This window comes from Monodelphis domestica, chromosome 1 (genome assembly GCF_027887165.1).
Source record: "Monodelphis domestica isolate mMonDom1 chromosome 1, mMonDom1.pri, whole genome shotgun sequence".
Classification (NCBI taxonomy): domain Eukaryota; kingdom Metazoa; phylum Chordata; class Mammalia; order Didelphimorphia; family Didelphidae; genus Monodelphis; species Monodelphis domestica.
The window spans coordinates 291,958,028-291,972,667 of NC_077227.1; the positions used below are offsets into that span (position 1 = coordinate 291,958,028).

Here is a 14,640-nt window from a genome sequence, read left to right on the forward strand (position 1 = left end):
GTTCTCCCACTGCTTCGAGGATTTTCACCTATGGGTGTGTGTGTCTGGAATATAACTCCCACCAAAGGTGAGGGATCTCTGTATAAGTAAGCCAAGTCTCTCCTGACATCCAAGTTCATCTCTTTTTCAGCTGTTCTACTATGTTGCTCTTCTATTTTGCATTTCCATTCTGAGGAAATTTTCAGTTTGACCTTTGATTATTTTTTTCTTAGAGCTTCTTATATGATTTGATTGAAGTACTTAAAAAGTACTTAAGAAGTACTTGTTGAATGACTTCTCTATTTAAGGTCTTATGATGGGGAAGGTGTTAAGAATGAGGAAGACCTCAGTTTGATAGCTTATATTCCAGCAAGAAAAAGAAGCTATAGGTATAAACAACTTGCATCACAAAATGGAATGGGAGAAATGAATGAACTAAGGTAATAGGATATACTATGAGAGTTTTAGAGGTCAGAGGTAGGTTGTGAAGATGTTAGGGAATTTGTGGAATAGGTTCCATTTGAGTAAGGCCAAGATGGATGGATAAGATTTTAAAAGATTAGAGCAGATGGCATTGTTTATGTGCAAAATGCATATAAAGTATAGAACATATTGGTGGAATTTAGAGTATTTTTTAATTCTTATCTTCTGGTAAGGTAGAAGAGTGGTAATGGCTAGGCAATACGAGGTCAAGTGACTTGCCCAGGGTCACACAGCTAGGAAGTATCTAAGGCCAGATTTGAACCTCCCATCTCTAGGCCTGGCTCTCAATCCACACCCAGCTGCCCCCTCTCTAAACATTTTTAAAGAACTCAATAAGTATACTGTGCTAGTTGATAAGGGTACAGGGATAAGAGGATTTGTGTTGGTGGTAAGGTATAGAGGAGATTCAGTATATTTGCAAATAAATAAATAAACAAACAAATGTCTAAGTAAATAAAAGTAACTTCAAAAGGAGGAAAAGGGTCCTATTTATTGGGACAAGGAAAGACAGACTGCAACAATCTTTTCTTTGAAGGAAACAAAGAATTCTAAATGCCAGAAGTGTTGAGAAGAGTATATTCAAACACGGTTTCAGGAATATAAGCATAATGCTAGAAAGTTAGACTGAATCAAGTTGTAGTCAAATGAATATCAAAATAGGGAGTTTGTACACTATTATCTATATTAAAACGTCATTTTCATCTTTGCCAGTGTATAAAGCTTTAAATTTTTCTCCTTTTCTACAGTTTTTGAAAAGACAAAATTAAAAAAAGAAAAGGCAAATGCCATAGAAGCCAAGAAAAAAGAAAAAGAATATAAAGAGAAAAAGAAAGAGGAATTAAAGAAAATTGTTGAAGAAGAAAGATTAAAGAAGAAAGAAGAGAAAGAGAGACTTAAACTAGAAAAAGAAAAGGTATGCTTATATTTGCTGTCTTCTATAAAAGATATAGTATTTCCTTTACACTTGGTAGCATAGGTTTTTATACACAGGAAATTTTCTTTTTTAAAGGTAATTAAGTGTTAAGCATAGTGCCTAGGCTATCGAGTATTATCAGATAGGAAAAGGGAGGCATGCCTAGGGTCCAGGGCTGAGATAACCAGTCCCAGACTCTAGGTTTGTTGATAACATAAGATATTTATAAAGCATTTAGCACAATGACAATGACATCCTTTTTTCTCTTTGATTTATTTGAGGGTATAGCCCCACTTGAGGTATCAGAAATCTAAAACACATAGTTTACTGACTGTTGGGATTGTGTGAAGGGAATCCTCTCCTAGGATCATGCATGGAGATGTGTCCCTGTGTCCCTGTACTCCTGGAGCCATGTCACTTACATCATCTAGTTACATCACCTAGCATGGGTTACAGGACTATGGCCTACGCACTTGATCCAAACATGACTGAATATGACCCAGATGTTAAAAAGAAGGAATAAAAGGGACGATCCAGGAAAGTGTTCTTTCTGGCTCTGGTGACCGGCCTAGGGGAGCTACTGCTGTGGCCAGGCTGAGACCACCCATGTGGTAGTTTAAATTAAGACTATTTTACTTTTATCCATCTACCTATTTCTGATCTTATACCTATCCAAGTGATTCTAATAAATTTTATTAATGTATGGCCATTCTCTTAGTATTAATTCTGAAGAGGATGTAGTTCCCATTTGCTTTCCATAATGGGTAGGTCAAATACAATGCAATCATCCACATGCATGTTTTCTGCAACCTTACCTGTATTAGTTATTTTCCTTTTTTTGTCAACTCAGAACTATTTTAATTTGTAGCCCTCTAATTATTAATGATTTGGAACCACTTAATTTTTTATATGGCTATTGACAGCTTGGATTTCCTCCTTAGAAAACTGCTTGTTCATTGGTTGCATAATTTTGTCATTTTTCTGAAGAAGTTATTTACATGAGCATTTTTTTCTATGACATTCAGTGACTTAAAATTCAGTATATCTCAGTTAACTAGACTTGGGACTAGCAGGAGAGGGTTTTCTGATAATTTAGATCCATGTGACCCTAATTCAGAAAACACAAATTTTTCTTGATCTTATTTTCTTGAATGTAATTATTTTTTAATTGTAGGAAAGAGAGAAGTTAAGGGAAGAAAAACGAAAGTATATCGAATACTTAAAGCAATGGAGCAAACCTAGAGAAGATATGGAATGTGATGATCTTAAGGTATTGTATATAAAGTTTAATGTATATGTTTTTCTGGTTACTTTGTATTATTCTCATAGCTCTTGTGGGGAAAAACATATATTTAAATCTTCCATGATAAGAATGATTTCTTACCTCCCCAGTTTATGGGGAGCTATATCTGAATCAACTTGTTCCTTTGTCCTACCTCACCTTATAGGAAATCAAAGGAAGATTAGGCTGAAGATTGTTTAGACCTAATAACATCTCTTTATTTGAGGACTGTTTCTGAAAGCCACACTTCTTATTGCTTAGGCCCAAGATATATTCCTAGGCTTTAAGTATTTTTAGTCTAACTGCATTTCTCAAAGGAATGTTCTTTATCCATACCATAGTACACTCATTTGAGTGATATAGGTTCCTTTGGTAATTGGTACTTCAAAAAATTTAATATTCTTAGGATGTATAACTAGAACAGGGTTTGTTTTAATTTTTGGAAGTGATAGATGTCTGCACTTGATATTTCTTTGTGAATTTCTTTTGTGAATTCTTATATACAAACTGTTTTGCATATGGAGAACACAGCTTTAACTTAATCTTAGATAATTTGCTTGGGGCACTAAGAGATGAAATGACTTAGTTGCTTATGATCATACAGCTTATTTATGTCAGATGAAGGACTCAAATCTAGGACTTGATGGTTTTTTAGCCTTTGTTTGATGCTGCCTCTTGATCAATCTGTAACATTTCTCTATTAGACTATATATTCTAGATTTTCCTATAATAAAGTTAGTAAGTTATGACTGGAAACTAAACTTTTCTTTATTTAGTTTTCAAAAAAACATCACAGTAAGACCCTATCTTGTCATGCCAGCCTTTGTATATTATACCTCTTCTTGCACTTTATATAGTCAAACCGGCCTTATTTTTCTCCTCTTCACACACATCATTCCCTCTCTCAACTTTGTCTTTATACTGGCTTTTATGTGTTTACACTACCTGGCATGGGTTTTCTTCTCATTAATTTTTTTGTCTTTTTTTAATGTTTAAATTTCTAAAACAGAAGAAGGGTAGTGAGGGCTTGGCATTTTGGGTGTAAGTGATTTGCCCATGGCCACAGAACTAGGCAATGTCTTAGGTCAAATTTGAATCCACGTCCTCCCAACTCTAGGCCTGGGTCTCTATCCACTGTGCTACTACCTCTGCTCATTTCTGCCTCAGTGTATCTTGCTCTTCCTTCCAGGCTTATCTGAAGCACAAAACACACACACACACACACACACACACACACACACACACACACACACACACATATACACACACACGCTTATACACATGACTTATATGTGTAGTGAGACTTGAAAACGAATCTCTCAGAACAAAGAAAATCTGAATTCAGATCTGTTGCTTGACATGGTCTGTGTACCAATGAGCAAGTCATTTAACCACTGTACTTTGGGCAATTCTCTAATAATTGAAAATGGCATAGAAGGTGCTGATTTGACATTGATAAAGATTCTACAACAGAAAATTCTTTCACAGGTCTAGTCCCTATCCCTACATATTTTCTTTGTTTTTGCCTCTTTTGCTTCATTTTTTTCCCCCTAGAGTAAGTGTGTAATAAATGCTTGTTTGATAAAATACTTAAAATAACAATCTTTAGGAATCTATATATAGTTCTTTGGACAGATTGCAGTGTAAAGTATTACTATTCTATTGGGTTTATTGTTGAAACTCTTAATTTATGTTACATATTCTGTTCAAGTTATATGATGATATAGCCAAAACATCCCAGAAGTAATTGGAGGTACCCATCATATTCTTGTATAATTCTGATCACCTGATAAAACTGACTTCTGGGAGCTCTAGGTAGAAAATAATTGACAGGGAAGATAGAAATTTGAGTGTTCCACAGACATTTCAGGATACAGCCACTTTATTATTTTAAAATTTCTTTATCTCTTCCCAGATTTCCTCTCCTTCTAGGGTTTGCTTGAATTATGAGGAGCTATAGGACTTTTGAGATTGTTATCAGCTCAGAACTGTCATGCTGTATTGAACCACAAACACCTATATTTTAAAATGTAGTCATTTTTATATCCTCAGTAATTGCAACTCTGAGAAGTGTATGTAGTGTAATTAAGATGTATAATAACCATGTCACGTTCATCTTTTTTTTTAAATCTGTCCTTGTTTATCTAGATAGTTATTAAAGATTGTTTAATTTTGCAGGAACTTCCAGAACCTACCCCAGTGAAAACCAGACTTCCCCCTGAAATCTTTGGTGACGCTCTCATGGTGTTAGAGTTTCTTCATGCATTTGGGGAGCTTTTTGATCTTCAAGATGAGTTTCCTGAGGGAGTAACTCTAGGCAAGCTCTTATCTTTAGAAGAAATTCATCATAACAAAGGGTTTAACAAGTGTTCCCATAGCATAGATACGAAGAGAGAATTCAAATTGTGGCTCCATTATAAAATAATAATTTTTTACTAATGATTTCTTGATATTTTCATGTTATCTTATGAGCACAAGTAGTAGATAGTAGGAATAGTAGTCTTGTGGTAATCTTCTGTTACAGATGTAGGAACTGAGATTGAGAAGCTCCGAACTTAAGTTATTCCAGTCCTCTAACTAGCTCTTAGAAACAATGGCAGTATAATCATTTAGGATATTTTTGCTCTTTGCTGTGCAAATTATAATTACAGTTGTAGTGATCATCTTATTTCATAAATTTTTCAATTGACATAACAGAATACCACAATTTAGATATTCTAACTTCTGTCTATGTGGTTTTGCTTGTTATTGACTTATGGCATTAATTATGTGTTAAAGGAAAAGAAATTAGTTTTAACATTCAGTACTTGAAATAATCCAGGTTTTAATTTTTCTGATCACTCTGTGCCTTTTTATCCTACATTTGCTGTTTTCATAAAACTAATCACAGGTAATAGTCCTAGTGATGATCCTCTTTTAATTTAGCTATATTGGTTCTTGAACAGAACTGTTAAGACTTAGATTGTACCTATAGTGCTTATGCTGTATTGGCACAATCTTCAAAACCTTAGGTTCAATGTAAGACACCATTTTAAGCAAATAAAAAGGAATTGTTTTAGATATTCTGTGCAAACATAATGCTTTAATTTTAAAACTCTATTCTGTTTCTTATTTACATGGAAATAATTTTATATTAATTTGAACTCTTGTTTTCAGAGGTTTTAGAGGAAGCCCTTGTAGGAAATGACAGTGAAGGCCCACTATGTGAATTGCTTTTTTTCTTCCTCACTGCCATCTTTCAAGCAATAGCTGAAGAAGAAGAAGAAGTAGCCAAAGAGCAAATAACTGATGCTGACACTAAAGGTCAGAGTTCAGCTTTATATTCCTGTTTGAAATTATATTAATTTGTTTTGAACTTGACAATAAATCTCACAAAACCTTTTAAAAATTACTTTGTTCTAGAAGTTGAACAAATTTAGTTGTGAGTATGGCATAAGTTGCTAGGTGTTGGTATATATTCCAAAGATGCATTATCAGTTATTTTATGTAAGTAAGAATTGTTTTTACTTCAGCGTAGTTTTGAAGAACTTAAAAGATTTTTGTTCCCAATTTTTTCCTCTTGTTCCTTCAGCACTATGAGGTATTTCTCCTAAGGGCTAGAAAGATTATAATTCTCTTTTACTTATTATTTTTAATTTAAAAATCTCTCTGAATAGACTTATTTTTTTCTCAAGAACTTGATCAGTTAATTTATTATGATGCTTTAATATTCATGAGTTTAAACTTTTTGTTCTGTAGCAGAGGATATTGATAGTTATCGCTTAGGCAGTTTTTAGATTTTGTTCACAATTTTTAGACTGGTAGTACTCTATTTTTTTTCCTTAGAAAATTCTTATGTGTGGCAGGATTTTACTTTAAAAATTTTATCCTGTCCAGTTCTAAGTTCATACTTAATATCTTATAATATTTATTCATTTTTTACCATGGCATTTTAAAAGCCTGAGAATACTTCCCAAGAAAAATAACTTTTCTGATATTTTTACATGTATTTTTCTTTCACTCTTCTCTCACCCTCACTCACTGTACCAATTAAAATAACATTTATGGAGAAATTTTTTAACCATGTAATGTGTATCCAGGTGAAAATTGTTTTCTATGAATGTGCTAATCAGAATGTGGTATTCTTTATGAGCACTGCTCAAGATGAGATTCGTGTCAAAAGAAATTAAAAATAATCACCCTGGTACCTGCATCAGTAGTTAAAATTTGGTTAAATAACTATGAGTTTTCATTTTGAAGGAGTCAAGTATTGCTCAGTTTGACATAATTTGAAACTTATAAGGTATCCCATCTTAAATCAGTAGGTGTAGAGCCAGGGTTGGCAGTTGTGTCTGTTTTTGCATCCTGTCTCTAAAATCAAATAGCTTGCAACATGGGATTTAAACCGTAATCACTGTATCTTCACAGAACTTACTAAGAAATGATTTGGGCCTAAAATAAACAGAATGCTAAGATAGGTGTTATGTAGTTACATGTTATAAATACATTTATTATATAGTAAAATTACACATACAATTCTTTATTGGCATTATGTATACACAATACTTATACACAAATAGTAGGGATACCTCCTTGTCAAAAGGGAAATGATCTTTTTAGAGATGAGATAGAAAAGGATAAAAGGGAAAATATATTAAATACATTTCTATAATGAGAAATAGTGACTTGAGACGGAAAGCTTATATGTAGAAAAACAAATTTAGCAAGTATCTTTTCTTGTAGCCATTACATTTTATTACATTATAATAATGTCAGCTCTATGTTGAACTACAGAGAGTACCCATGTCATAAAAATAGATTAGAGATTTGAATCTCTTTTTGTGGGGTCTGGAGTACCAGTATTGAAAAGAATTTGTGAAAGAAAATCAAGTTGGTGAGAAAGGAAAGAATCAATCAAAACATATATAAAATGTTTTACATGATTGCACATCTAAAATATAAGGGGGTGAGGAAAGAGTGAAAGAATTTGAGATGCAAAATTCTTTTCCAAGTGTTGGAAACTCTTTTTACATGTAATTGGGGGAGTGGGGTGGGGATAAATTATACCAAAAATTGAAAACTCCAATTAAATAAGTCTTTGCCCTCAATGGTGTTAAATATATCTCTATACTTAGATATAATTATAAGAAAAAAATATTTGTTATACTTATTTTTCTATAAGTAATCATTTCCCTTGATCCAATATTTCTTGTAGAAAGTCTTTAATATACATTTCCTTTCACTTTTTTTCCCATCTCTAAAATGAACATTTTCCTTTTGATAAGTAGGGAATGTGTGTGTACATTCATATTTGTGTGTGTATATATACACATAGATATGCATATCTGTCTTCAACACATGCAGTATTGAAGTTGTATTTCCTTTTAGGACTGTGACTATTGTAATAAGAAGGAGATAACTTATGCTGATAAAACTTAATTTTTAACACTTGGATTTGATGCATGTCTTTTAGTGAGATATGTACCTAGAATGCCTTTATCCCTTATTAATCCAACAATGTTATTCACTGATCATAGAAACCTCCTGTCAGAAAAATGGAATGCTGCTGATTTATTTTAATGTGATTATGTAATTTCCAAATTGTTCCTTCAGCTCATTTCTCTAGGGTCTTTTATTTCCCTTGCAATAGAATATTATAAGGTATGTATTTTCACTACAGAAAAGATTTGGAATAAAGTTAAAGCATGGCTATCAGTTGGCAAGGAAGAGAGACAAACTTATAAAAATTAGTAAATAGGTTCCATATCTGGGTGTTTAGAGCTATTGAAAATTTTATATTTCTTATCAGTCCAATTAAAAAATGTATTTAGCTAAATAAGTTCATGTGGGAAAAAATAAGGAAATTTTAGGTCAGATGTTTCCCTGAAAAGAGAGGAGGGTCATTTTTTGTCTTTTGAGACTTAAGTTCAGGTTTAAGGGAGAGAAGAGTGAGAGACAGAGAAAGACACAGATAGAGAAACACGGCAGACTGAGACACAGACACAGAGAAAGGGAGAGAGACAGTAATTTGTTCTTTCAATTTTCCCATGTCATATATATTCTTGTTCGTGTTTATAATATATTCCTTGAAGCATTTGATGATTATTGTGTTGTCATCACTAGTATATGTTGAATTCAGATAGCTTTTAGAAGTTGGGAATAGAAACATATAATTGTCAGTCTGGAATGTATCTTGGATACCATTTAATCCAAACTCTTTTATAAATGAGGAGACTAGTACCCAAGGAAGTTATGTGGATTTCCCAAAACCCCATCAACTAGCCAAAATTGAAGCATAGGCTTTTTGGCTTCAATCTAGTTTTCGTTCCATCTCATTACAATGCACCAATAGGTTTTTTGGCATTTTTTCTAACTGATTGAAACACAAAAAATATGTTTCTTCTTATTCTTTGGTTTTAAGATTCACTCCAAGGAGATTTTCCTCCTTTTGACTCTTGGATTGCAAGATTTTTTGAGACTTAGAAGAAATTTTTTTTTGTTAAGTGGAAAATTTAGTGAATTTCCCTGAGCATTGAGCAGTGAATTTTGATTATTTCTAACCTATAGGATTGTGAATACAGTATTTGGAAACATACTTGGAACTGTGTGGGCTAATACTTTATGATGGGATAGTGTGAAAGGGCTGACCATATTTCTGTCAACCCTCTGGAGAACTATCCACAAGTGCTGAGGGATCATTGTTTGAGACTAATAAACTTTTCCCAGAAATAACTTATATTAGTAACTGCTATGTAAAGTGTTATTGCTTTTAGGTCTTTTTAGTAACAACTTATGTTTGTTTTCTAAAAATTATAGCACTAAACTTGGCATGAATTAAATTTAAAAATCTTTGTAAAAGTCTGGGTTATGTAAATTGTTTGATTTCAATTTTTGAAAAAGCCTTTCCGAAGGCCAAATTCTAAGTCAAGAAACGTAATATTGTGAAGTATGACTTATTTAAATGGTTCTTAAAGCACATTGCAACTTTTATGTGAATGTGTATGTGCGTCTATTGTGAATATCCTAGCAATTGTCTTTTTTTACATAAAATAGTGAGGAAAATTAGTGAGTATTGCATGATTTAGGATAAATTTTTAGGTGGAGTGTAGGCAGAATGAATAGTGATAACTTCTTGTTGTACTTAGTGTCGATTCTGTTGAGGCTTATGTTGTTTCTTGAATCTTTTTAAAAGGGCTGCTTTCCTTCCCAGTATGCAAGCTTTGATTTGCACTAGAATAAAGTATTTATTTCCTTAAAGATTTAACAGAGGCTTTGGATGAAGATGCAGACCCCACAAAATCTGCACTGTCTGCAGTTGCAACTTTGGCAGCTGCATGGCCACAGTTACACCAGGGTATGTGTGGGTTTAATTTTTTTTCATTTAATTTTTTTATTTTTATTTTTATAAAAAGGCACATTTTACATTACTAAATATCTATAATTGTTTATATTCCAAATAACTGTATTTTATTTTTTAACAACTGTAGGCTGCAGTTTGAAAAGCTTGGATCTTGATAGCTGCACTCTTTCTGAAATCCTCAGACTTCATATCTTAGCATCAGGTGCTGATGTAACATCAGCAAATGCAAAGTATCGTTATCAAAAACGGGGCGGATTTGATGCTACAGATGATGCATGTATGGAACTCCGTTTAAGTAATCCTAGTCTCTTGAAGAAACTTTCAAGCACTTCAGTATATGATTTGTTACCAGGTAAAAGATAAAGAAAAAGCCTTTGTTAGCTTATTTTTAGAATAAGATGCACCTGACTCGATTCTTCTCAACCATTCTGTTTCTCCATCCTGAAAAGGCTATGAATTTAAAGTCATTTGAGTCAAATTTTATATATTCAGAAAATTTAATAGTTCCTTGCATATAAATAGTAGAATTATTATATTATTATTATCATATTAGTTTGTTTATAATTTGTTTTCACTGTGTTAAGGGTGATAAGGATTTTAAGAAGCCATTCCTACTTTCAGGGGGCTTATACCCTTATACCTAGTAGGGAATATGACAAATACATGGGCAATTATATAATAATTTATATAGTTCGTGTGTGTGTGTGTGTGTGTGTGTGTGTGTGTGTGTGTGTGAGAGAGAGAGAGAGAGAGAGAGAGAGAGAGAGAGAGAGAGAGAGAGAATGCTGTTTCAAATCTTTCCTGTCTGTTTGAACATCTCCTTGGTTTCCTTTGTGAGCTCATCTTTCATGTCCTTCCTGTGTGTGAGTATACCCTAGAGCTCTGTCCTAGTTCCTTTACTCTTTATTTATACTTTCTGTGATCTTGTCAATTCCTCTGGGTTTAATTACTGTCTCTTTGCAGATGACTCCCAAATCTGCATTTAGCACTCATCTCTCTACTACTACTTATACATTGGATAGACATCCCACACTCAATTTTTTTTCAGACAAAGCTTGTTAACTTTCCCCCTAAGAGTACTTCTTTTCCCTACTTTCCTATCTCTATCTGTTAAAGGTACAACTATCTTTTTAATCACCTAGTTTCAAAACCTCTTGTGATCCAAGATTTTTCCTTTTCCTGCTTTTCTCTACTTCCAGTCATTTACTAGGTCTTACCAATACTACATCTATAACATCTCTCACATATGCCCCCTTCTTTCAGTTTACATGGCCAGAAGTCAGTCCTTCATTAGTTCTTATAATAATGTTGTGGGAGTAGAAAAAATGAAAAGAAAAAATAATGTGGGAATAGAACCAAGCTGTCTTGCCTCTACTTATCCACCCACCCCCACTATTCCATTTTATTTATGTATTTTTTTTTCATTTTTAACTGTATAATGTGTCTTACTAATCAAAGGTCATGTCTTCTACTTTTATTTTTATTCCTAACTCAAATGCTTAAAGAATGAATGTTCTAAAGAGACGTTAGTCCCTGACCATGCTTTTCAGTTGATGATGTTAAAATTTAGGGGAAGACTTTAAAATGTTTCTTATAGCCATTGTAAGAAGTCTCTTAACCTGAAGACCAATGTATCAGGAGTTGTGATTATAGGTATTTGGAAGATTTGGAAAAAAATCTTAAAAAGTATAAGGTATGAAAAACAAATACATAAAATGTGAAAAATTTTTAATGGAAATATTTTACTCTTAACTTAAAAAATTTTATATCAGATATATAGTTTTACATTTCACAAATGATTAAGAGAACATTCATAAATGTTAAATTAAGAGTTAAATGACATTTCAGTGAAAAAGTTTGATGGGGTTTGCATACATTTTGAAATAAAAACTGGCCAAATGGTTCAAAAATACCTTTAATTTTCATTTAAGGAATTCATTCAAGTATTGACTAAAGACCTACCATGTGAAAGGAATAATAAAGATACCACATCAGGCATAAGAATATGACTTTAAAGTTCGGTCTCTGATAATGAGTGGAATTTTGTGGATTCTAGAAAGATCAACATGAAAAAATAAGAATCAGTAAAAAGTAGAGTTATTATGTTATATGATAAAGTGGTAGAAAACAACTGCAAAAAGCCTGGAAATTACAGATTTGCCATCTAGATTATTAGAATTGTATAGAATTTTGAAATACAAAAGAATGTAGTCACTATATTTCAGGAAATCTTGCAAGAAACCATTTCTAGATATGTTAGGAATTTTAAGAGCTTAAAAGTTTTAAAGGAAGGTTTGTAAAAAGATAAGAGCACTGCTTTTTTAGGAAGCAGGTTGGCAGTGGCGAGTAGGTTGTCTTGGAAGGGGAGAGAGCCTACAAAATAAATAGTCAAGGATTGGGGACAGCTGGGTAAGCTCAGCAGTTTGAGAGCCAGATCTAGAGAAGCAATACATATTATTGATTCTAAGATGGAAGGTAAGGGTTTATTAAAAAAAAATGCAAGGATTCTCTAGGGCATTGCAGTAATATTGTGAAAAATTAAGGAGATTAGTACCTCAAATAGTTAATTGTAGGAATGGACCATACTGACTTCATCTTGTGACTCAATTCTGGAGATAGTTCTGTTCCCTTTCTATTCATTCAATCATGGTTCTAGTCCAACTTCTTTTCCTTTGAGAAAACTTCATTCAGTTGTGAGTACTGAGAGAAAATCTTATTTTAACCTATTTAAAACTTGTTTTAACCTAGCTTGTGTGGCTGTGAAATTGGCCCTCCTGTATATGCTGCTTGGGCCTTGGTTATGTTGATTAGAAATGTGGAAAGATCCTAAAAGTGATAGAAGCAGTTTTCTTATAATTGTACATCTCGAGTAATCCATGTCTTATCTGACAAGCTGGGCTTCAGGGGGCAACTGGGTGGCTCAGTGGATTGAGAGCCAGGCCTAGAGACAGGGGGTCCTAGGTTCAAATCGAGCCTCATCCCCCATTGCCTAGCCCTTACCACTCTTCTACCTTGGAACCAATTAACGGTATTGATTCCAAGATGGAAGGTAAGGGTTTAAAAAAAAAAAAACAACTGGGCTCCATACTGATCGTTCAGTTATTATTTCCATGATTCTTTACAGACAATTGAGATGGAATGAAGCACCTCCCTTTCTGAATTCAGAAAATTGTACTTACCCCCTCCCAATTTGGAAAGTCCTAATATTGTATTATTTCCTTTCAATTAATTGGTCTTTTTAAATGTATAAAAATCTGCCCCCCCTCCCCCCATTATTTCAGGGAGCTGGAGGCTTGTTTCCGATTTTGTTGAGTGCTTAATAAGTCAGTTATGCTCAGAAGATTAAACCTTTGTTTCTTCAGTTATATCTGTCACCTGCTACAGTATGGAAAGTATGATTGTGGGAGACTATGGAAAAAATAGTAGTGAGGTAACATTTAAATGAGGTGATATGATAAGTTTGGCTTTTAGTAAGATTTTGGAGTGGTTAAGATGTCCTGCAAGCAGTTTCATCAGTGGAGAGGAGGAATTCTTATATCATGAACCCTTTTGACAGGGTTCTTTGACCCCTTATTCTTATATTCTTATATCATGAACCCCTTTGATTTATGATATTAATTGAAATTCCCAAGAGGCAGTATTTCTTAATTTTAATTTAATTTATTAGTTAACCAGTCAAGACATTTTCATCTGGTCAGTTGTCTCTATCATGCAAAAGAAAAAAGGCCCTACCCTCGTTACTCAGTCCCGCCTGTCCCAAGGCATCTCTGATTAACCACTGTGGAGACCTCAACTACTCCCTTATTACTTTATCATAAGAGGGGTGCCCTTGCTGGTACACCTTCTGCCAACTGGCCAGACCATTGTCAATTCAACATGGCTACTTAGCCCACTCTTAATCTTTAAACTGGGTCAGGGTTTACTGTATCTGGCCAGCCCTTCTCTTAATCATTTTATCTTCAGCAGATACAAAAGATTCCCAACTCATTTTCATATTCAAGAGAAGAAAATGAGTGTAGCTTTAGCCTAGAATTAATCTGTTTCCTTTCCTTGAGGGAAGACTAAAGGGAAAAACTTTTTCTCAACTCAGTTTTAGTTTTCTATATTATGGATTATTTAGAATACAATGGGCTAAAAAATTAATATTTGAAGTGATTGCTAAGTTTCACTTAGAGTTTAGTGAAAATATATGTAATTTTCTCCTCTCTCCTAGATCATGGACCCTCAGAAATGGACTTGGAAAGGAGGTTTGGGCTAAAAAGTTTTAGGAAAGATTCTCACTTGAATGGGAATATTTTTAGCTTGGGAATAGATGAAAATACTGGTAGAAGTGATAGATAGGAGGAGTACTAGAAGAACAAGAATAGGGTACTGTTTTAATAGGATATAAGGAGAAAAATTTTAACAGTGAACTAAGATGTAAGGCATTATAGTATTAAAAAGAGCCCTAAGGAGTCACAAGGGTAGAGACAACCAGCTCAGATATTTGCTGGACGAGGTACTTTTTTTTTTCTATTACAATGCACAATACAACTTCCCTCATAGACATTTTGAAGTATTTTATAATCTTTAAGTTGCTGTATGTAATACACACATACCTCATGTGCGAATTAAATTGAATATAAATGTGAAAACCAGTATGTT

General features: G+C 33.4%; 1 protein-coding gene across 2 annotated transcripts in view; it reads left to right on the top strand.

Moving 5' to 3' along the window:
- Window positions 1–14,640, top strand: part of BAZ1A (bromodomain adjacent to zinc finger domain 1A) — a 160,120-nt gene that overhangs the window by 98,366 nt on the left and 47,114 nt on the right. The window contains exons 8-13 of one of the 2 annotated variants that reach the window (XM_016427024.2): window positions 1,209–1,375; window positions 2,550–2,645; window positions 4,836–4,974; window positions 5,814–5,960; window positions 9,895–9,990; window positions 10,124–10,348. In XM_016427024.2, the coding sequence (XP_016282510.2) occupies window positions 1,209–1,375; window positions 2,550–2,645; window positions 4,836–4,974; window positions 5,814–5,960; window positions 9,895–9,990; window positions 10,124–10,348 (870 nt within the window). The remainder of the gene's footprint in view (window positions 1–1,208; window positions 1,376–2,549; window positions 2,646–4,835; window positions 4,975–5,813; window positions 5,961–9,894; window positions 9,991–10,123; window positions 10,349–14,640) is intronic. The other variant, XM_016427028.2, reaches the window with a different exon arrangement.